This window comes from Pyxicephalus adspersus, chromosome 6, assembly GCF_032062135.1.
Source record: "Pyxicephalus adspersus chromosome 6, UCB_Pads_2.0, whole genome shotgun sequence".
Classification (NCBI taxonomy): Eukaryota; Metazoa; Chordata; class Amphibia; order Anura; family Pyxicephalidae; genus Pyxicephalus; species Pyxicephalus adspersus.
Genome location: NC_092863.1, coordinates 55,585,792 through 55,608,302, shown reverse-complemented (window position 1 = coordinate 55,608,302; position 22,511 = coordinate 55,585,792). Strand labels below are relative to the sequence as shown.

Below are 22,511 nucleotides of genomic sequence, written 5' to 3'. Positions count from 1 at the left end.
AGAATCGTGTGCAGGCTTTTTACTTTCAGTTTGGCTCAGGAATAGACACGCCCTGCAGCCAGCATCAGAGACACACATGCTGCAGCCAGCATAAAAAGATACACACGCAGGATCAGATATCTGGAGCTGTCTTATAAACGGGTGAGTGTCTTATTTCAATTATTTTTTTTTAAAATCGGTGGCTTACTTAATGGGGATGTCCTAAAATCAGGGAAACACGATATAGGCATTACCAAATTCATACTGAAAACAGGAGTTACCCGCCAGAAATTCTGATCTTCTGATTAAAATGCACATAAACTGGGTCAGAACACAGCTTTAATGCTGGTAAAGTTTTAGGGCTATACTTGTCAGAAGCTGCTGCTTCTTGTTCTTATCAGGCGAGCCACAGAAAAAAGCAGCTATTTGTCCTGGCTCCATATAAGATAGGCAGATGTCTCCTGCTCATTGTCATTTGGGAAATATCTGCCCATTTATTACCATCTTTAAACAATTACAATGAAGCTTGAAATTAGTAAGCAAGCCTACGTTATCAGCAGAGAAAGAAGTCCAATTAGGAATCAAGAGCAGACAGCTGCTCAAAATGCACTCTACACTGACATTACAAATTACCTTACTTAAGATGAAATACAATTATTATATTTTTCGGGTCAAACAAGGTTTTGGTTATATTGTCTAGCAAAAATGGATTTTTTAGGATATTAAAAAAATACATGGTAACAATACTAAAAATACCATTGTAACAAGCATGCATTGTTTTGTTTTTTTCCATTTTATTCAGTATTAGTTATAAAAAAAAATATAAAAAAAAAAGTTTACAAGTTTACATCAGGAAAATATTATTTAAAGAAGATAAGTTGTAGTTAGCTAGGGCTGATTAGGGCAAACTTTCAATTTAAGTAGTGACTTTGTCAATTTTCCTTGTTTGACATCATCAAAAGATTGAAGGTTATTTTATTCTGCAGAACCAAACAGACTAGGCACAAAATATCAATGTTATATGTCTGAACACGGTTTATAAACTGTGCGTCCAAATAACAATTTTAGAGAGCAGCAGTTTCTACAACAGCTGTCTTTATGGAGAATGTCCTGGCTGTCATTTTGGCAGATGGGAATTGCCATCAAATGTGAAGTCGGAAACTATATAATTGTTGAAGGACTGAGCATACTACAGCTGCCCTGTGTACTTTAAGAGGAGTGGGGGATTGAGTTTTTTTTTTTCTTTTTTTTCTCTCTGTGTCCACAATTGGTTAAAATTCAGCATTCTGTGTCCTGAAGCATATGGGACACTAAGAGTACTCTAAATTTTAATCCAAAGGCATATGAATACATTTCCCACCCATTATGTACAAAAGGTCAAAACATATGCCAAGAATTGTTAAAGACCCAAAAAACCCCCAAAAAAATACATTCCAGTTGTGGAGGTGTGTGTGTATAGGCGTTGCATTGTTGCCGGGGCTGACCGAGTGAACGATCACCGTGCACAGACTCGAGATCTGCACTACACAGTGCATGCGTGTAGAGGTAAAACAAGAAGCCACCAGGAGCCAGGGCTTTAATTTTTTTTGACAAAAGAGACACTGCAGATTAATTAAAACTACCTTCTGTCTCAAGTAAATCAGACTAAACAAAAACAAGTTAGCAAACACCACTTAAAAATGTTTATTTACCAGAAAAGCACTCCAGCGTAAGACTAAATTCAGTATACATTGTATACAATCTGACACTTTTTGTTCTTTTAAATCCTATCCAAGCTTGATTACCTATGTGACAACATTTATACAATGGAGGTCTGACATGCCAACAACTTTGATTTTAAAGACAACATACACATTTATATATTTTTTTTTTGTATATTAAAATGCACATAAAATATCATGGATTTAAAGAACTCCAAAAGAAATACTAGACATAAATTCAAATAGGGAGCGAATATTAAGACATGATTTTAGACAATGGGGGAGAATTAACTCCCGGCCGTGGGGTAGCCACACATTTTGGTTTTTTTTTTTCATCATGGGCCTGGCTGTTGGAGAAATAGGGACCCAGGGATCTAAAGATTTGCTCTTCTGTGTGGACCTTATGGCAGCAGTCATCAGCAGTCTGAGGGCCAATTGAACCTCTTTAGGATAGGTAATAGAGATTAGTGCAGGCTCCCAAATCACTGGGCCAGGAATGCTTATTTGTTCTGTGGAAACACAGAGTGCATGCGCTGCGTGGTAAGCTTTGTTCAAAGTCAGCAAGTGTGAAGATCCTAAACCTCCATGCCCATGTATGATAATCCTAAGAATACTGTTACAGAAAGTAATTGTCATAGGACCAGCTTAGAAGGAAGTATTAGAACAGCGGGAATCCTTAATGTTAGATTTTGACCTTGCTATGTTTTTCGTTAAAAAAAGTGAACATTAATTTGGTTTGAAATTATGGTTTAGATGCCATCATATGTATAGGAAACCTGTTCTAAAGGAAAAAGCTTTCTGCGCTAACCTTCTTCAGAAAAATATGATTGATCCATCACTGGATTGACCTGGAAAAGAATACTCACTGATAGATCAGATTCTGAAAGTAAATACTTTCAAACTGAATAGTTGTTGCAAGCCAATATCCCAGGAGGTGGTAAAGCCAATGAAACATGCCAGCCTAACAACTAGCCAGCAATGACAGCATTTCTGAATAAAGGTTTTTATTTACCAGACACAGCTAGATACTGTGTAAGTCAGACGTTCAGTAAATGAAGGCTATCTAAAGACGAGGCCCCAAAATCTTCAATTAGGGCAGATATGGCAAAGGACAGGCAATCAGAAAATGGAAAAGCAGTGAGTAATTCCACAGCTGAAGAACTTCTCAAAAAAAGCAACATAAAAAAAAATTGTTTGAGGGTCACGTGTTTTGCAACCATCAGGTCACTGCATCCCAAACCATTGTTCTTGATCTGCCCACTGTGCTGCTTCACTATCACTGCCTTCCAAGTCACCTTCTTCTCCACTTCCTTCCATGTCATCCACGTCTTCCTCTTGTGTAGCATCTGTTGGACTCTCCTCTTTCTCCATCTTCTGCATCCCTTCCAGGGATTTCTGGTCATTTGGGTCCAAGCTGAAAATAAACCAAAGTAAGTATGAATTACATGGTGTTCAAATACCCTTTAAGGGAAATCTCAGCAAAATGTTCTTAGAGTATGTACTTCCCAACAATAAACTGCCCTTATTTGTTCCCCTCTGGTCTGTGAATTGAGACAGAGTTTTAATCCATCAGCTCGGTTACAAAGGAATACCTTTCTGTCACAAATCACTTCTACTTTCTGATTTTACTATGAACACGCGGGCATCTAGATACAATGGCATCCTGTAAATATATTCAATGCAGATACAAATCATGCTGCAGGGACGGAGTGGATGCCTGACAGGAGATGTGTCAGTTGCTTGCTGCAGAGCGCTCTGTAACGCACATTGGAGCACAGCGCTCCATGTTTTGCTGCAGGATGCTGCAATTCAGCATCAGGTGTAAAAAAACAAAACAAAACAGCTCAACAAACAGGAATTAAATTATCCTCACTGCCCAATATACCTTCTACTAGTCAGTTCCTGACTCCCATAAAAATTCTACATCTTCATGAACATTCTCACGCAATTAAAAGCCGATTTTAATTTCATATCACGAACATAACATTTTGTGGTCCAATGTGTAAAAACAGAGAAAAGGGAATTTTTTGTTTTACAAGGATAGGCACTTTTTTTGGTAATACTTATCCCAAACATGATATTAGACCACAAGATAGCATTAGTAGCTAGTTTGTGGCTGTAAAAAAGAAGTTTTAGTGCAAATGAAAATGCAAATTTCTTTTCTGTTTTTCACTTCAATGCTACAGGTAGGGAGTCGGTGATTAAACTCCCTGGCGGTATGATTATGTTAGTATTCTTGAATGTGAAAGCGGTGCATTCTGTTTACATTTCCCACCAGACATGACCCCGAGCGCACCGCCCCAGCACGCTCACACGTCCCATTGATTACGCCGGGCACACGAAGCCAGGGGACACGGATGCCAGGCAGGCATCGGCGGAGGACGCAACGGGCTTGTCAGCCCAGGTAATTTCTTTACAATGCCGCTTTTGGTACTGAAAATTATCCCCAAACCAAACTTAGGAATACCGCCAGGGAGGTTAATGAAGCCAGGAGATCAGAATGACAGCCAGGCAAGTAACAATATTTAGAAAGAGATAATCAAGAGTAACCCCTTTATTTTCTCTCATGATATATTTCCTTTATTGTAAATTGCCTGGCTGTCATGCTGACCCTTTTGCTTCAATGTAAGGTCTTTCCACTTGTTCTGGCTGAGAAGAACAGCCAATAAATTAGTATTTTTCATTTGTATGGAAAACGTTTTCTGTATTTATCTAAATAAAGGTTTACTTTAACGGCACACCCTGAGCAGAAAGGTATTGGACTGTAAATACCTGCCAGCTCATTGTGCAAATTGGCATCATGCAGTGTTTGTTCTGACTGGGAAATGGAAAATGCCTTAGTTTGAATGTAGCAAATCTATTCACAACGGCTTAGGGCACAGGAAATAGGTTAGGGACGGTTTGGCTTACAAAGCTCTGAGTAATGGCTGCCATGTTTTCGGGAACTTAAAGCAGGGGGTTGTCAGAGACAAGATTCTTTCCCATTTACTAGCTATAAACGTAATATTTATAATCGAATACATGCATATAGATGAAATGTATGACTGCCCTGGAGTTTTCTTAAGTACACAAATCTTGATAGTAATGTAATTATTCAGCATTGACTGATACCTTAAAGCGATGCTGTACTGATCCATGGCCTCCTGAAACTCATTTACAGCCACAAGGAAGTCTCCTAACATTCGATGTAAGACACAGTCACTTTGATTTGCAAGCGTACTTCTCAGCAGAGCTATACCTTCTTCATACTTCTGTTCTCGACCTGTAAGTAAAGAATCACTGATCTGTATCATGGTGGATGGAACAATCATTACAGTTACAAGGGTTATTTTGTTACACAAGTTTCATTCATCGCAAGTTGTAACTACAAATACAGAGGTGCTTACCTTTTTATTGTAAGAGAACCTATCCTTGTTACAGGAAGTCAATTTGCATCACAGGGCTGCACTGAGGCAAATGTATTACGACTAATATAATATTTAACTCTGCATGCTTGTGTGACTACTTTACTGTTACTGTTCCCTTATAGTTTTGTATTGCATATGTATATTTTCTTTTTAAATCCTAAAAAAAATATTAAATGTTAAAAAAAGAATTTTGGCTGTCCATTCTAATATGTTGGACAGAATCCAATATGTCTCTATTGTGATCAAACATTCTGCTCATGATTGGGGCTGTGGAAGAAAAAACGACTTACTAAGCAGCTCTGCTTTCTTCACCACGGCTTTGATATAATCTGGTCTTTGTAAGAGGGCTTTGTCCAGGAGAGTTTTGGCCTTTTCCTGAGTTACCGGATCTTCCAAACATACTGTTGCCAGCAGAGTTAGTGTCTGGGCATTTGCTCCTAAGGTTTTGTAGACATTGTTGGCCATGACCATTGCTTCCCGCACACTGTTGGATGCCAGATAACATTCAATGAGGCCTGATGAATGAAAAAAAAAAAAAAAAGCCAGCATTTAAAAGGGAGAATTCATGCAAATCGATTTGGGCAGATGCGCCAGCTGCTGGTATTAGAGCCCATGGTTCAGAGAGCTTGCACAAATTATACAGTACTGCTCACCCAGGCAGAAAAGAAGTGTGCAGCCATTACTGAGCAATCACTGTGCACTTTCTGTGCATACAGAACAGTACCGGCAATGAAGGGCTCCAAACACAGCTATACTTGGAGAAAGCACTGCTAAGGATAATTACATTTATGTATATCAGTCTGCTAAAACAAAAATATCTAACTACCGGTGCACACAAGTTAAGGAGACAAACTGAAAACCCTGCACTGAGAATTAGGATTAATCCCAGTTTAAACTGCTAGGGCCAGTGCCAGTGCCAGCCACAAGAACTATATCGCCATTACAGGTTAACAGTTAGCAAATATTAGTGTTCAGTAAACAAAACCAAAGGGCATAGAACCAAATACATTTTTGATGATGAGGGATATCTTGCTATACAATAGGCTTCCCTGTCAGTATTGAGGTTGGCAGCCAGCCTCTAGCTAGCAATGTGAAACATTGGATGTGCAAACGGGAGTGGAAATCACAACATACACTTTCTGAATACAAAACTTTAGATACAGGATTAGATTATTTTTACTGGTGATCAGCTCTCTAAGGGACTGACTCATCCAGGGTAAAATGACAATCTTTTTAAAGACTATATGCCCAATCCACTTATATTTCCTTTACTATACTCTCTGATGGAATGGTTATCAAAGTTTTCTGGATACGAGGGAACGTGTGACCTCCACCATGATGCAATGTTCAGGACCCATCAAAGGATGGCAGGGCATGCAGCTCTGTTTTTAGATATAGTGTTTGGACCAGTGGTCCAGGTTTCCCTGAAGAACCTTTCCTATAGCCCTTTTATTCAGAAAAAGTTCATCAAGTCAAAAGGAAAAGAAACAGTATAATATCTCTAAAACATATATTTATAAGATCCCAGGTACGTATCTCGGCCAGGACAATATCTGCATGGAGTTTGCAGGTTCTCCCCGTGGGTTTCCTCCAGGTACTCTGGTTTCCTCCCACATCCCAAAAACATGCAGTTAGGTTAATTGGCTTCCCCTCAAAATTGACCTTAGACTGTATTAAAGAAATATGAGTAAGGTAGGGACAATAGATTGTACGTCCCTTTGAGGGACAGTTAGTGCCACGACTATTGACTTTGTACAGAGCTGCGTAATATGATGGCGCTATATACATACTGTGTAATAATAAAAATAATAAGATTTTGTTAAACACACAGCAAAGATGTAGTAGGCATCTATTAAATGGAGTTAAAACAAACCAGTTGAACTGCATTTCAACTTCACAGTGCTTCCAAATCCAATAGAATCCTCAACATCAGTTTTTATGTACACTAAGTGGCCCAGTTACAATGCAGTGGTATGGATTGATTGCAAAGCAATAGGGTTTACAATTTTTTTCTCTTTTAAACTTATAGTCATTTTTCAATAGCTACTATAACAAAGGGCTCAAATATGTTATCGCTAATGTAAATTAGCCCTGAAGGATCTCCTATACTTCCCTTATACATTTAATTGGGAAAAAAAACACAACACTCAGAAACTGCGGAGCTTTACCACAACACATTCATAAAGCTACTTTGAATTGTTTTTAAGCCTTATCAGAAAATGGGGCGAATCTCTACACTTTACACACCTTCACAGCAGTCCAGCCGACAGGGAGCCAATCTGATTGCCTCTCGGAAATGAATGATCGCCTCTTGCACTCTGCCCATGTTCCTCAGTGCTGCCCCCTTCAGTAACAGAGCCTGAACACTATTACTGTTCAGCTGTATTGCTTTAGCACCCAGATACAAAGCTCTTGAGTGTCGCTTAGTGTAAAAGCTGTGACACCTGAAATAAAAAAAGAAATGGAGGATGAAGAAATTAAAATACATTAAATTACTACTAAGCAAAGTTGTGTTGACAATAAAACCCAACTCTGGGCAATTGTTCTTTTACATTAAAATTAAATTAAAACAAACCTCCAGGAAAAAAACCCTGGCAATATTCAGAATTTATCATGAAATGTCCCCTAGAGGACTTCTCACATTGCTTTGTCCTTTATTTTTCCAGTTGAATGATGAACATTGTGTTCAACCTGGAAGACTAAGAACATGCTATAAATGCAGGGTGTTGTGGTCCTGATTTCCAGGAGGGTCTCACCAGAGCGCCCTTTATTTATACAGATCCAGAGAGTGGTGAAGACATCATCACATCGGGGGGGTATTGGGAAAAAAATAATACATAAATGAATAAAACATACAACATAGGAGCACCTAAAGGAAAAAAAGAGGCTGACCCCCAGTGGGCTTTAAACCAATAGAATACACAGCTATGAAGATAAAATGTAAGATCTGGGTCTGACTAAATGACAAACAGTTTCATTGCATTTTTGAAAAATCCACATAACATTATTATTTTCAGTTACTGTTTTAATGACAAGCATAAAAAGATTTCACAAATACACTCACATTAATTAAAACCCATTTGCATCAAGATGATCTCATGTACAGGAATCATTAAAATGTGTTTCCTCCACTTTCTAAGTCTTTTCATTGAAGAATATCAGTAGAATTTATCACAGCTCAGAATATAGTAGAAAGAAAAATATGAGAATGTGTATCACAAGTATTCGTTACATTCAACTGATCTCATTCTCATCCAAGCAGCTTCTTTGGCTTAAGTGAGAGTCAATAATATACTCCAAAATTTATAGCCACACAGGTAACTCAATAAATCAATCTCCACAGAATGTATCAAAGCAGATGTTGGAAGGAACTGTCAAGGAGACAAAAACAAAGGATGGCCCAATACAGGAGGGCGATCTCTGGTCATACTAAGATTACTGAGAGACTATGTAGGTTAAGGAAAACAGTCTTTTTTTTTTTTTTTTTTTTTAAAGAACGTTGACAGGTTTTGGACAGAATGGACAGCTGGTTTGCATGAAGTGTAAACAGGCCATTAAAATGAAGCAAAACATCCCTAAACCAGGGTGGGACCTAACATATAACAAACATCTCTTCCTCAATAACCTATTTACAATGTACACTTTTAGTTGTGTAGATGCAAGAATTAACACCTGTTAAAGACTTTGAGGGGAGTACTGGACAAAGAGGTAGGCGCACAATTGGAAAGGCCAGAAATCGATGCTGCTAACTATTAAGATCATGAAGGCTTTTTTTGGGGGAAAGGATTTTTTGCCTATGATGCACAGCACAGTTTATTGCACCACTGGACTGGAATATATAAATTGCAAAAGGGTGCTTCCACAATCTTCACACATCCCTTCCTGTTCCTGGATAACCAACATCTTCCTTGACACATTCCATTGTGATTTACATGTGTGGCTAAAAATGCTGAAAGGTATGTTTCAGACACTCATTCATCAAAACCTACCACACTAACAAGTATTTTCTCTTACACGCTAGCCACACACAATGAACTTCCATTGTGTGGCCGCCAGGAGAGGTAAGGATTTGAGTGTTCTGAGATAACACTTGGAGGAACACTAGCTAAAACCCTTGCACATTAGTAATTAAGTCAAACACAGAAGCTACATTTACATGTGTGTTGTACTAATGCATGATAAAATGCATATTTTACTACAATTCATGAGACGCATAGCAATGCAGTAGCAATTCGATGATTGGCTGCACACTTTAATGCATTTGTGTTATAGTGCAACACAGTGCTCACATGAGAGCCATCTAATGTTCTAGGAAACATATAAATGCCCAAGTGACATTCTAAAAAGGTATACATATGTGTCACCTGCACCAATAACCAAGCAATTTGAATTCTGTTTTTTAATCTACAGATTTCATACAATGCCAGGAGTCTCTAGTGGAGTGCTTTGTATCTGAACACTACTTATTCGGACTACAGAATGCATATTGTACTTACCCGGACACCACCCACGGCTCAGCATGCTGATCAGATATGTTAAACAATCGGCAGCCAAGATTCTCCACATCCTCCAGCCGCCCTTCTCGAGCAAGCAGATAGCCATAAATATCCATTCCTAAGAGAAAAGAAAGGGACAAGAGTTATTCCTAAATTGAAAGGGTTTAAAATGGTTTTCAAAATCCCAAGAATTACACTATATTATTATTATTGTGAAGTTATTTTGTATTTGTGAGATTACTTCTAAATGGTGCATGAAAATCCCAACCATCAGTGCTATACAATGCACTATATTGCAAGGAAAGGTTACAGCGTCTGTTAGCTTTGTGTTGTAGAACGTGTCCTTGGTAGTAGTGAGGGAGACATCCTTTTACCTTTTGGCCAGGGGCAGAGGAGTTACCAATGACAAACATCAAACGATTTCCACTGGAGAGAAGGGGGACAAACTGTTCCAGAAATGAAGTTCAGGCACTGCCTGTAGCAGCTTTCCTAATCTTCTGGATACAGTTAAATTTCAAGCCAATCTGATCTGCAAAACGTTGCTGGCCTTTGTGTTTCTCACCAACAAGGTTCATGCTTCACATAGATATTGGGGAAATCTATCTTTCGGTCTGGCTTTTGGCCACAACAAAAAACTGTGAGGCATTTCATGTCTTCAGTCCCTTAGCCACCCATTACCCCAGTAGGTCAGATGGTAAACCTAATGCAAATTAAGTAAGTATTTAGAATCCAAACATCATCTTTTATTAAGTGAGTATTTTCTTAAAGCATATCCAAACCCAAAAAACAAAATCTAATATATTAGAGCTTACCACCCCTTTTAGTTTTATTTTACATAGCAAGAGCATTTTTAGCAAGCACTGTACAGAAAATACCTGTTGATTTTGCCAAAAAAATAAATGTCTAGGTTACTTCCTGAAAACTAATCTGAAATAATTATCTTCTTTAAACTTCAAATCTCCTGATCCCCCATGTATTAGGGATAAAGGATGATATGTTTCTAGTTCAGCCTGTGAAAAAACTGAGCTTTAATAAAGTATATAAAAAATGTTTTTTTTTTTTAACTAATGAAATGAAAATTCTTACGGCGGGCAGATGCCTCATCTCGGTACATTGGAAATCGCTTTTTTTTTTTTAAATTTGATTTTTGCAAAGGCGTTTATTTAGGAATGCTCATTTGTTTTACTTGATGCTAGACAAATACTGATTGTGTATTGATATAATCGATACGAAGGGTTAGAAAAACACAGGTGTATTTGTAATCTTGTTTTGTTCCTGTGGTTTTGTATGTATTTCATGATGTTTGTTTTCATGTTTTGACATCATTTTGTATTTTGCACCTACCTTTCTTATTGTTTAATATATGCTTTATTTGCGATCCTGTTTTGTTGTGTACTTGTATATGTTAAAAACTTCACTAAAAAAAATTTACATAAAAAAGGGGGTATAAAAACGTAATATATGCACGGTGCAATTATTTAGCAGGTAAATTATGGCTACATTACAGAATGAATCACAGCTGTCTAAATACAATGGGAAGGAACAGCACTGCCACACAGGGACAGAAAGATGACAAAATAGATTGACCAATCAGGTTGATGAAATATAAGATTTCTAAGAATTACCATTAAAAAAAAAAAAAAATTAAAAAAAAAAAAAAAAACATTAGGTAGGAGAAAAAAAACAAACAAATCTTGGTTGCCCATTTAAGCCACATTTTAGGTGTGGAATGGAATGAGCAGCTTTACTAGCTACTACACCAAAACAAATGGATCACAGATAATTTTCCCAGAACTAGAATCCGTCTGTTGAGGCCAGCTATTCAAAGTGAAACTATGCCAGGACAACAGCTCCCTGGAAACGCCACAAAGCATGGCACATTCCCAGTACAGCAGATAACAGGAAATCTCCAACATTCTGTCAAGGGAAAAGCTGATCATCTTTCCTCCAAGCAGAGCAGACTTTTATGGTAAAAAGGCTGAATTAGACTTCTTGGGGGGAAAAAAAAAAAAAGAAAACCGAGGCTGCAGGGAAAAGCAGCATTGTACCTTCACCCCAACATTAGGGGTAGCTTTATGAGAAGATTAAGTGCTTAGTATAAAAAAAAAAAAACACACACACACACACACACGCTGATCATTTATCTTTGTGTGTTCAAATATTACAGGATGGCAAACAATTATGCACAAAACTACACATGCATGTCTGCTACTAATGATTTATGATTCAGCTATGGTTACCAGGAAAGACCAGCATGGCTTTCCTTGTGTGTGCTGGGATGATTGAAATCCTGCAAGCTTGTGCAGGAGTTATGTCATCCTAGTATAGCCAACCAAGATGACCGGTGATTGCCCAGAAAAGGAAGAGAAGGAAGATGGTGGTGTCCAATTTAATTCGACTTTAAGGGAGTGATCAGGTATGTTTTAAAGCAGAATGGACTTTCTGCAATTAAACCCTGCCTGATTGTAAATTTTAAAAGTGGAACTTTAGTTATATTATATATACACAAGTTTATAATATGTATGAGACAGGGATTTACAGAATTTTTCGAGCAAGCGGTCCCGAAACTTTTATTCAGCAAGACAACACACATTATTGTACAAAGTCCATAGTATAAAACAAACAAAACAACTAATAGTTCCAACCATTTACTAAACTCAGGTCAGTTACTCACCAACAGGGTGCTCCTTACTGGGTTCCTAAAACAACATCTCTGCTCATTTTTCAAAAAGTTTATTTATAAAAGTTTTAACATTTATCATACCTTCATAAAAAAAGTATCAAAAATATATTTACCTTTAATCAGATAAGGATCCAGCATCTGAGCCTGCTCAAATTTTAGAATGGCATTCTTATTATCACCCACTCGAAAGTAGAGATCTGCCAAGCTTCCTAGTAGATCCACATTGTCTCTGAGCAAAGACTTCTTTTCTAAAGAACTAGAAAAACAATAGTACGATGTAAAGGGACAAAGCTTGATACAAAAATTAATGCCATTTAACAGACTTCAAAATATGTATCTGTTTAGAAATACATTATAGGATAAAGTGGATTTGTGGTCCTCTTACCATATAGTATTAATTGCTCGTGTGTTATCCCCAGTGTGTACAAATGCATATGCCTTGATCCAGGCAGACAGCCAATCCAAGTTAGGAATACTCTGAATAACATTCAGGGTCATGGATGCCACTTCTGCCCCCTTCACAGACAGAGACAATAAACCTTGTAAGAGAAAAGGGAAGCCAATCAGTTTATGTGCTGACAAGAAACGTACTGATAGGAGGAGAAAGTGGCCGGGAGATGAGCTTATCACTTGTCCGATACTCCTTTCACTGTCCAGTCACCAGCTGGGGCAGATCCAGAACAAGCCGGGCTCACAGAAAGGAAGCTGAATAATGCTAGCCATCAGATCTGAATCTGGCAGCAGAAAACTAATCTAAATAGTTCTGTGAAAAGCTGCTTATGTTATTTTTTTTTAGGATTTAGCAGGAATTCTGCTTTAAAAGATATTTACAATGTTTACATGTTTATTCAAAAAAAAAAAAACCCTGATGAAGCCCTTTGTGGGCGAAATGGGTTGGCAATAAAACGCACTACAACATCTCTTCTTCCTAAATGTTGACCTATTTATTCAATATCTTGAATTTAATAAAGTGTATTTTTTATTTTAAATTGGTTAAGGTATTACATTGGAGCCTAAAAAGAGCCTTCCTTCCTCTTTTCTTCCTTTCTTCTCATATGTTTGTACTATATTTGTTTATATAGTCAAGGCTCGGCACCACCCTTTCTCTATAGAGTTTAAACTATTATATATTCTTTGGGTGGACTACTTTGCATTTTTTTACTAAAGATTTTTACAACCCAGAACAAAAATGGCTGCATTTGTTTTATTAAGAAGAAATTTTAGTAAGAACAAAAAAAAAAAAAAAAAATGCAATGAAAGATACATGAACGATACATGAACGATACATGAACAGTGCCGTCTTGCACTATGGAGAGGGGGATAACTAGTGAGCAGCATCCCACTGCGCTCTTTTTTTATTAAGCAGAAAACCTTTAACTGATAGGCTGTCCTTAAACCTGAATGTATAAAGCAGCGGCCTCAAATGTGATTTTTTTTTCAATATCATAATTTATTTTAAAGAAAGAACTCACAAAAACAGTGCATTATTAAATGGAAAAAAAGGGGAGGGTATAAAAACAAGGTGTATATATATATATATATATATATATAATATATATAGAAAAGTATACAAGCATAATTGAATATTTAATTAAAAATGGCATCCACACCATCACATTATTTTCAAAAGTATCAGGCAATGAGATATTTATGGAACTCACTACATAATGTGAACTCACTTAAAGTGGACATAACCTGGGAAAAAAATAACACACCAGGAGACATGCAATGTCCCTTTTGTCAAATAACTAACTCCCTGGCTCCTGGTGGCTTTTCATATCAGCAGTAAACTACACAGTGCATGTGCCAGCGGCGGCAGTGCTCATCCCTGCAGTGATGACAGGTCCTGGATCCTACCACCAATGAGTTTAAATCTGCTTTAAGTGCAAGGATTAGGTCTCTGTGCGCTCAGATTATGTCTGGTGACACATATATTTACCAATGCTCGATGTTCAATACACTACTCAAGTAGCTGGCTCGTTCAAGCGGCTTTCTAAATTTATGCTTCCCAGCATACCCCGAGATCAATTAATAAACCGTGCATCTCTGCAGGGCAATTTCATTTCCAATGCAATCAAGCAAAAGTCCTTTCAATACTGCACAGCTTCTACACAACTTTAATTGCAAAGAAGACTCAAAACATATTTCCTTTTCAGCTTGGAACTCATGCAGACAAAAATATTTCAGTGACTGGCATTCAATTACTAAAAGGAAATGATGCTTTAAAGAGTGTTTCAGATGTAAAGAACAAGCCACATAGAAATCATTTTAACCTTTAAAAGGTGCAAACTTTAATCACATTAGTGTACAAAATTCTGGATTACAAGGACATAATGGAAACATGGAAAAAATAATATATATATGGTTCCATATTATATATGTTTATGCAAAAGAACAAACAAATAATATATTTGCAGATCACCAATTTTAGATGAGGGGGTGTGTCTATTAATTTACATTTTATAGCCTAAGACCAAGCCATATTCCCAAACAAAATTCCTCAGTCCCCATGTAGTTGAGACAGTAGTTAAGGCGTTTGTAATCTAAATTATACCAACCATGACTTCTTCAAACAAAACAATGAACTAAGTTGGTGTGGCCACTAAGGCACAAGAAGAGTTAACTGCAGAATAATTAGGTGAAGGAAAGAAAGGATTGGGAAACATTTTAGGAAACCTTCCATTTTCCAGCTTCACTGGTATGAGCATGATGGAGAGCTGTGTGCGGTTGGATGTCATCTACACTGCCACCTGCTGGTGAAATCTGTCATCACTGTGCACAGCATCACAGTGCTGCACTATATCTAAATGCCCAAATTTTAGTCTGAAAAGCAATGTAAGCAAGTAGCAAAGGTACATCTGTTGAATAAAAGTGAGCTTTAGCAATGTGGACAAAGTAGATTAGTTCCCAGTGTTAACAGATTTTACTGCAGTGCCCTCAGTGCTTAGAACTGGTATACACCTAAAGCTGTCCCTAACATTTATTATTATTACACAGTATTTATATAGCGCTGACATTACCCAGCACTTTACAAAGTCCATAGCTGTCCCTCAAAGGAGCTCACATCTAATGTCCCTACCAGAGGTATATGTCTTTAATACAGTCTAAGGTCAGTTTTGGGGGAAGCCAATTAACCTAACTGCATGGTTTTGGGATGTGGGAGAAAACCGGAGCAATCGAAGGAAACCCATGCAAACATGGGGAGAACCTGCAAACTCCATGCATAGTCCTGGCTGAGATTCGAACCTGGGACCTAGCACTACAAAGGCTAGCGTGCTAAACTCTAAGCCACCGTGCTGTGCCAGAAGTATACCCTAAAAGAAAAATGAGCCTTTTTTCCAGAATTTTTCCCCTTCATAAAAAGAAGGGCAAATCCAGGTATGCCTAGTAAAAGCCTTATACCTGTATATTTGCAGTATAAGGCCTAAATACTCTACTTTCTTTGACAGTAAGATCATTTCTCTCTATGTGATGCTCACGGTATTCCTTGATGGAGGAAAAAGTCTGTCCCCACTGAGATGTGCCACCTCCACAAAGAGCCACAGGGCAGAACTAGGCATGGTAAGACAATATTAAACAAATGATCAGCTGCAGAGAGAGAAGTAGTCTCTTGCTCTTCACCTGTCTTTCTTTTTTGGTACAGCTTCCTGAGCAAGGCTACTCAAACGCTTCACCTGAATGAACCAACTTCTAAAATGTTCCCCCTAATACATAACCCCCTCAACCACCACTAAATGTTCTAGGATTAGAAAAGAAGTAGGGAAATACATTTTCATAAACACAACTTGAACTACAATATCTAAGATACACAATTATCACCAGGTCTGAAGAGTCTACCAGTCAGGACCTTTGCCAAGTACCAGTAAATTTGTATACTTCACAGAATTTTAGGAAGTGGTAAAAAAAGACCAAAGGTCTTATTTTCTTTGGACAGTCAGTATATAGGTTAGTTTTACACTTTATTACTATGCCCTGTATGCTCGTTCTGGTTACTTCTTTCCATGGGCCTGGAGAGCATCAGTGAAGCTGGGTGATCCAGCAAACCTGGCTTGGTGGATCTGTCCAGGAGTGAAACCATTTGCTAACAAATAAAATGTATTCTTACTCCATACCCAATAAATGCTTATTAGAACTAAAAAAAGCTACTGGGAAGAGCTGAAAAACCTCTTCAATATCACACAAGTCCAGGTGACCATGACCAACTACTAATGGCCTTACTATTACCTGGATAAACTGATTTTCTGTGAGGTCTGAGGCCCACTTTAGGACTATTGCTTTAAAATCACAATGACTTAGTGGAAGAGATGTGAAAAATAAAATATAAACCCTCTTCATACTAAACCCATCCTTTGCCTCCTAATAACAAACTAACACAGCCCCTAAGCTAAAAGGGGTTACAAACACGATAATTTTGTGAGAATGAGCTCTAACAAAGCACAGGAGAGCCACAGCTTTAACTTGTCTTTCTTTACCTTTTTGCCCTTAATGCTTGCTTTGGGAGTCATTTTTAACCAAAATAAAACATAAAACACATTACTGGAAATATCTGACCAATTGTTTACAAAATACCTCTGAATGATTTTAAAATGTATACAGAAAACAGTTGCAAGTGTGTCGGTGGCACATTACCTAGTATTGCATCAAGTGCCAGCGGGCACTGCCTCAACACCTCTTTATAGCTGGTCACTGCAGAGCGTTCCTGGCCAGCCTTCTTGTACAAATTAGCCAACATCATGTTAATCTAGGTGGGAGTAATAGGAGAAATACATTGTTATGCACAAGGTAAAATAAATAAATAAATAAATAAATAAAATGTTTTAGAACACATTTACTTTTGGTGTTCTTTGACGAGAAGGAATTCCATCTAATATGGCAACAGCATCTTTATCCTGCTTAAGCATTGTGTAACACTCAGCCATTTTATATTTTACTTCAATTTCTGATGGGAGACTCTGGGGGGAGAAAAAAAAAAGAAACAGATATGATGAACTTCACAAAATTTTTTACATTTTTCACAATATATTTTATATATCCAAAATGAATGGTCATCTTTTGATACATTTATGTTCCAAAATGTACAAGTAAATATTTAGATCAGCGTTTCTTAAACTGTGGGTCGTGGACTAATTTGGTGTGTGTTGCTACTGCCGCCTGCCCTCATATCGCATTCGATCAGATTCCTCAAATACAGAACTGAGCTGTCACAAGTGGATAGCTTCGTCCTTCAAATTACATTTGGCGAATGTAGTTCTTCCTAACCAGATGCATCTGAGGTTCTGTGTAAACACTGCTTTCAGCCAGTAACCAGGGTAAACCAAGGACACACTAATGTTGTCTGGTGGTTGCTCCCCAAGTATACAGAAGGGAAGTTTGCAGACAAACACCATGTAGGCCCATAGGGTGAAGAGTGTGCATGGTTACAAGGCTGATGGAAAAGTGAATATATATTTCTACATATTTGTCAGCCGCATATTTACGCGTTTCATTCTACCATGTTCCAGTTTTCTGAAGAAGAGACTAGGAAGTCCACCAAAGAACTAGAAATCCAATGTCATGTTTATGTAACTAATTTTAGACAAATTTTGCCCGTCTTTATCTGTCCAGTTTTGGTGAGGGGTGAAATTCAACACGGATGCATTGCGAGACACTTTTCTACACCCCACAATTGTACAGCAGTTATTGAGTTACTGTAGCCTGTCAGCCAGCCTTGCTATTATCTGACCTCTCATCAGCATGGCACATCTGTCTGAAGAACTGCCACTTAAGCCCCGTACACACGTGCAATTCTTAACGTTGGAAAGGATCTTTCACAATCCTTTCCAACCATAAGAACCGCACGAAGCATGAACAGCATACATACAGCACCGTTCAGGAGAGGGGAGGGGGAGAGAAACAGAGGGGTACCCTGCTGCGCACTCTCCCTCTTCCCTTGCATTAGGATCACTCGTCGTTCATCGTCCGTGGATCCGCCAGGACAGATCCACAGTCGATTAACGACACAGGCTGTACACATGCCAGATTCTCGCCCGATATCCACCCTGAGCCAATTATCGGGCGAGAAAAATTTGACGTGTGTAGGTAGCTTTACTCAGTATCTTTTGTTTGTGCACACCATTCTACAAGGAGAATTGTATGTAAAAAATCTCAGGAGTTTGGCAGATACAGAAATACTCAAACCAGCAATCTGGCACAAGCCAGCATGTTGCAGTCAAAAACCAATGTTTTCCCTATTCTGTATGATTTGAAAATAACCTAAAGCTGCCAACTTGTATCTGTATCATATCATGTATTGTACTGCTTTACATGATTGGCTTATTAGATATTAGCAGGAGTAAGAAAGTGTAATTAATTGCCTGGCAAGTGTTACATGCTACCTCAGTGTTCTCCCCAGCCCCTTTTAGCTGGGTGCACCACCTGACACTTTTCAGTTACCACCCTACTGTTTTTAGGTGGTTACTGAAAAGTTGCATCACAATCCAGGGGCTGCACCTACAGTTAAAACAAAATTGGGGGTGAATACTGTACCTGAAACATGCTGCAACAAAAAATACCAGAACACTTTCTTTACTTTCTTGCAAAAATGTAAGTGCAGGACAGAGAAAGTTATTCCCTGACCCATTATTAATCTTAGCTAGAAACAAGCTTGTATCAAACTTATCAACTGTCTATAGAGAGGGTGATCAGTTCTACGGGGCGACTATGTATGTATGTAATTTCCAAAGTATGCAAAGCAGGGCTATAAATTCATGTATTAACAGGCATGTGAATGTGTTCTGGAAGGAAAGCAGTGAACATGCCAGATCAGTTACAGTTACATATGTCACAGTCCACATGCCATCTGATCACACTTTCAATATGGGATCGATAATGCCAGACAGGAGACTTCTGGATTTGCTGGTCAAATGTTGGTGGCATTTTCCCTCGTCTCCAACCCTAAGCACAACTCACCTGAATGCCTTGAAGACTTCAGACATGCAGGAAAAGAGTTGTGGGTACAACTGGGGATGAAGATGAGTGTCACAAATAGGGGACAGAGGAGAATACCACCAACAAACCAGACATTTTACTATTTTTATCAGTAGAGCATTTTCGGTCCTCTGTTAGGAATGACTGGCAGTGAAACAGGACCAACAAGTAGACAAAGTAATTTACAAAGTTTGAGTAGGGAAGAAAATGACCTGGTATTATGGATTCTAATTAAATGGGTAAATGTTTTTATGAGGAGAGCAGCTACTGCACCTGATTTTGTGGCGTGGCCCCAGCATTTCCTGTGGATGGCCTCACTTTAGATGTCTTGGTTAAGGCTTTTTTCTGCTGTAGTGCCATGGTGTATTTACTGACAGCATTGCGATACTCCTTGTCATGGAAGAGAGAATCTGCATGGTATACCAATAACTGGTACTTCTGTGATGGTGAAAACATTTCCCTGGAAAAGACATTAGGAAAACAAAAGTAATTAAAGCATTTCTGCAAAAAGCATTGACCACAAATCCAACTCTTCAGACTGATAATTTGTCCAATTGTCATATATTTGTCAGATTAGTAAACTTAGTCTATGAAAAGTCAACTGCTGCCCACAGCAAAACTAAATACAAATTAATACTGCAAACTTGTGAAATAAAGCAGTGGTCACCAAACTTTTAGACCTCACAGACCACTAAATTCATAATTTTAAATCATACGGACTATTAATATGATTTTTTATAGATAAATACATTTGTAAAATAATGATCTTTCTAATGGTGCCTGACAAGGACTGTGGAGGTTCTGATTCATTGATCAGCTCGCGGTTAAGGTTGTGTACACACATGCAACAATTGTCGTTGGAAACAAACAATCCACGAAAGATTGCTCAATATTTGTTAACAAAAGAAGTGTACAACGACTAGTCAATGACGCCAACGAATGAGAAATCTCGCTGGAAACGAACAACCATCCCAGGGGATCTAATTGGGCTACGATCGTTTGTAATCCATTTTGTGTACAGTCGTTCAGTGATGGTGGATTGTTCTGTGATACACTTTCTCCTGTACATGTCACTTCCTGCATCGTTCAAACAACCATATCTAGTGTGTGTACATTATTGGTGGATTATTTTTGAACATTTGTATGGTTACAGCATGTACAGAATTGTGCAGAATTTGATCGTTCAAAATAATCAGGAATATCCGTTGTTAGTTTTCAAACGATAATTATTGCACGTGTGTACCTAGCCTAAGTGAAGTATTACTATTGTTACTATTATCATTAGTTGCATTATCTTTGGTATTAATAAAGAAATGCTAAATATTAGTTTTTCTTTTTTCACTCATTATGAGTTTATTTCATTCAAATCTAAGACCAAACAAGAAATGATAGTTATCAAAGTCAAACTATTTGATGCCATTAAATATAACAGTTAAAGAAAATACACAGTTAGGGTCATACTTACCTAAAAGAGCATCTGAGAAATAAACAAATAAAATAAAACAATCGGATGAGAATCGGTATTTGCGGAGCGGGGTGACTGTTGGAATGGTGGAAACAATACTGAAGCGTACAGCTCAGCAACCGTTCCCTCAAACAAATTAAGGCCAAACTGACGTCACGCTGTGCCTTCCTTGTTTTTCCATCTCTAGTACATTTTGTGAATTTAGTACAATATAAAGGTGAAAATTGTCATTCAGAATATGAGAATGTATTAGAATATTATTTTTGTTTTATTAATAATAAAGCATAAAAATTGCAAATAAAGTTCGAATTTTTCTGTGGACCACCAAAACGGACCACTGGTTGGCGACCACTGGAATAAATACCGTCACCATAACTAACATAATAAATGTTAGTTATGGTGACTGGATAACGGCAATGGTCTTACCTGCGGCTGAATGTTTCACACGTTTATTTAACATGAGGAGGCTACTTGGTTGAGTAACAAAACTTGATCAGCATTACAGAACAAGACAAATGTAACCTTGATACCGAGACCAAACCCAGGGCCATAGCACCAAGTATACCAGTGTCTAAAGGTTCACATATAATTCACAAGCAATTGTATAGCTAGCAGTAGTAACGATCAATTAAAATTGTTCTGTAATACTGAAGACATTTCATCCTTCATCCAGAAGGGTCCTAAAAATCCCCCAGGCATTTATAGACTACATGAGTAACTCGGTAACCTTACTCAAACCTGCTGCAGAATACGTGGTGGGTGATGTGGATTGGGCATGGCTGGATTATGTTATTATTATATGTTACAAAGGGTCATATCTCCCATTATGTTCTCAGGTCAAACATCATCACCCTGCACACAATCCATGCTGGCTGGAGTAATGTGACTGCTGGGCGACTATGTTAGGGTAGGATAATAAAACCATTGGGATGAGTAGAAAACATAGCCAACATTACAGACCAATCCAGCTGAATGTGACTATAATACCCCCACACCCGTGTTTCTATAGGGCACCAAGGGAACCTGCACAGCTCCCAGAGGCTGGCACCTTGGAAGCTGCTCGATCACCCACAAGACAGTGCCAGGCTATAAAGATCCAGCATCTGATAGCAGTGAGAGACACTGAACATCCTACTGCCACCCATTCATTCTGTATTGGGCAGCCATGGGTAGAGGGTATATGACCCACAGGTATGAGGAAGCGGTAACTGCACCGTAACATCACCACCAATCTGAGCATATCCCTACACACCTGTCCGAGCTGCGCTTTCATCTGCTTAATTACATATAGCACCAACATATTAGGCAGCGCTGTACATTACACAGGGGTTGCAGATGACAGGTACAGGAGGAGGGGAGGGCCCTGTGCAGAAGAGCTTACACTCTAAGAGGTGGAGGTGTTGGATACAACATTTGGGAGGATTTTGGTTGATGGATTAGGGGACAAATGTTTATTTTATTTGATGGAAATATAACACTGAGCCACCTGCTCCTCCTACAGATGCCATGGCAATGGTTGGCACTGCTATAGAAGAGACAGTCTCCCCTCTCCCCCGGAAATTTGTAGGGTGTCATTCTCACCCCCTGGCACACACTTCCATTACTCAGCCCCATTGATGGATGAATGTGTATCACTCACGGGTTGTTGTTGCTCATGGTCAGCAGCAGACTGCTCAATAGGCGGACATTAGAGTGCAGGCCGGCCGCCGCCATGTCCCGTACATGATCTATGACACTCATCTTGTTACACGGCAGGCTCCCCGGTCTCCAGCAGATGGCGCAACACTCCGCCCAGTCCCACTACTTGCATTAAAT

At 38.5% G+C, this 22,511-nt stretch overlaps 1 protein-coding gene across 1 annotated transcript; it reads right to left on the bottom strand.

The window, feature by feature from the left end:
* Positions 1-1,638: 1,638 nt before the first annotated feature.
* Positions 1,639-22,491, bottom strand: ANAPC7 (anaphase promoting complex subunit 7). Its single transcript, XM_072415887.1, has 11 exons — positions 22,336-22,491; positions 19,505-19,691; positions 17,098-17,217; positions 16,895-17,006; positions 12,651-12,804; positions 12,379-12,521; positions 9,583-9,700; positions 7,334-7,530; positions 5,377-5,601; positions 4,791-4,941; positions 1,639-3,093 (listed from the first exon to the last, which is right to left on the bottom strand). Exons 1-11 carry the CDS (start codon positions 22,434-22,436, stop codon positions 2,904-2,906), a joined length of 1,698 nt encoding a protein of 565 aa, XP_072271988.1. The 5' UTR covers positions 22,437-22,491; the 3' UTR covers positions 1,639-2,903.
* Between the last annotated feature and the right edge of the window lie 20 nt (positions 22,492-22,511).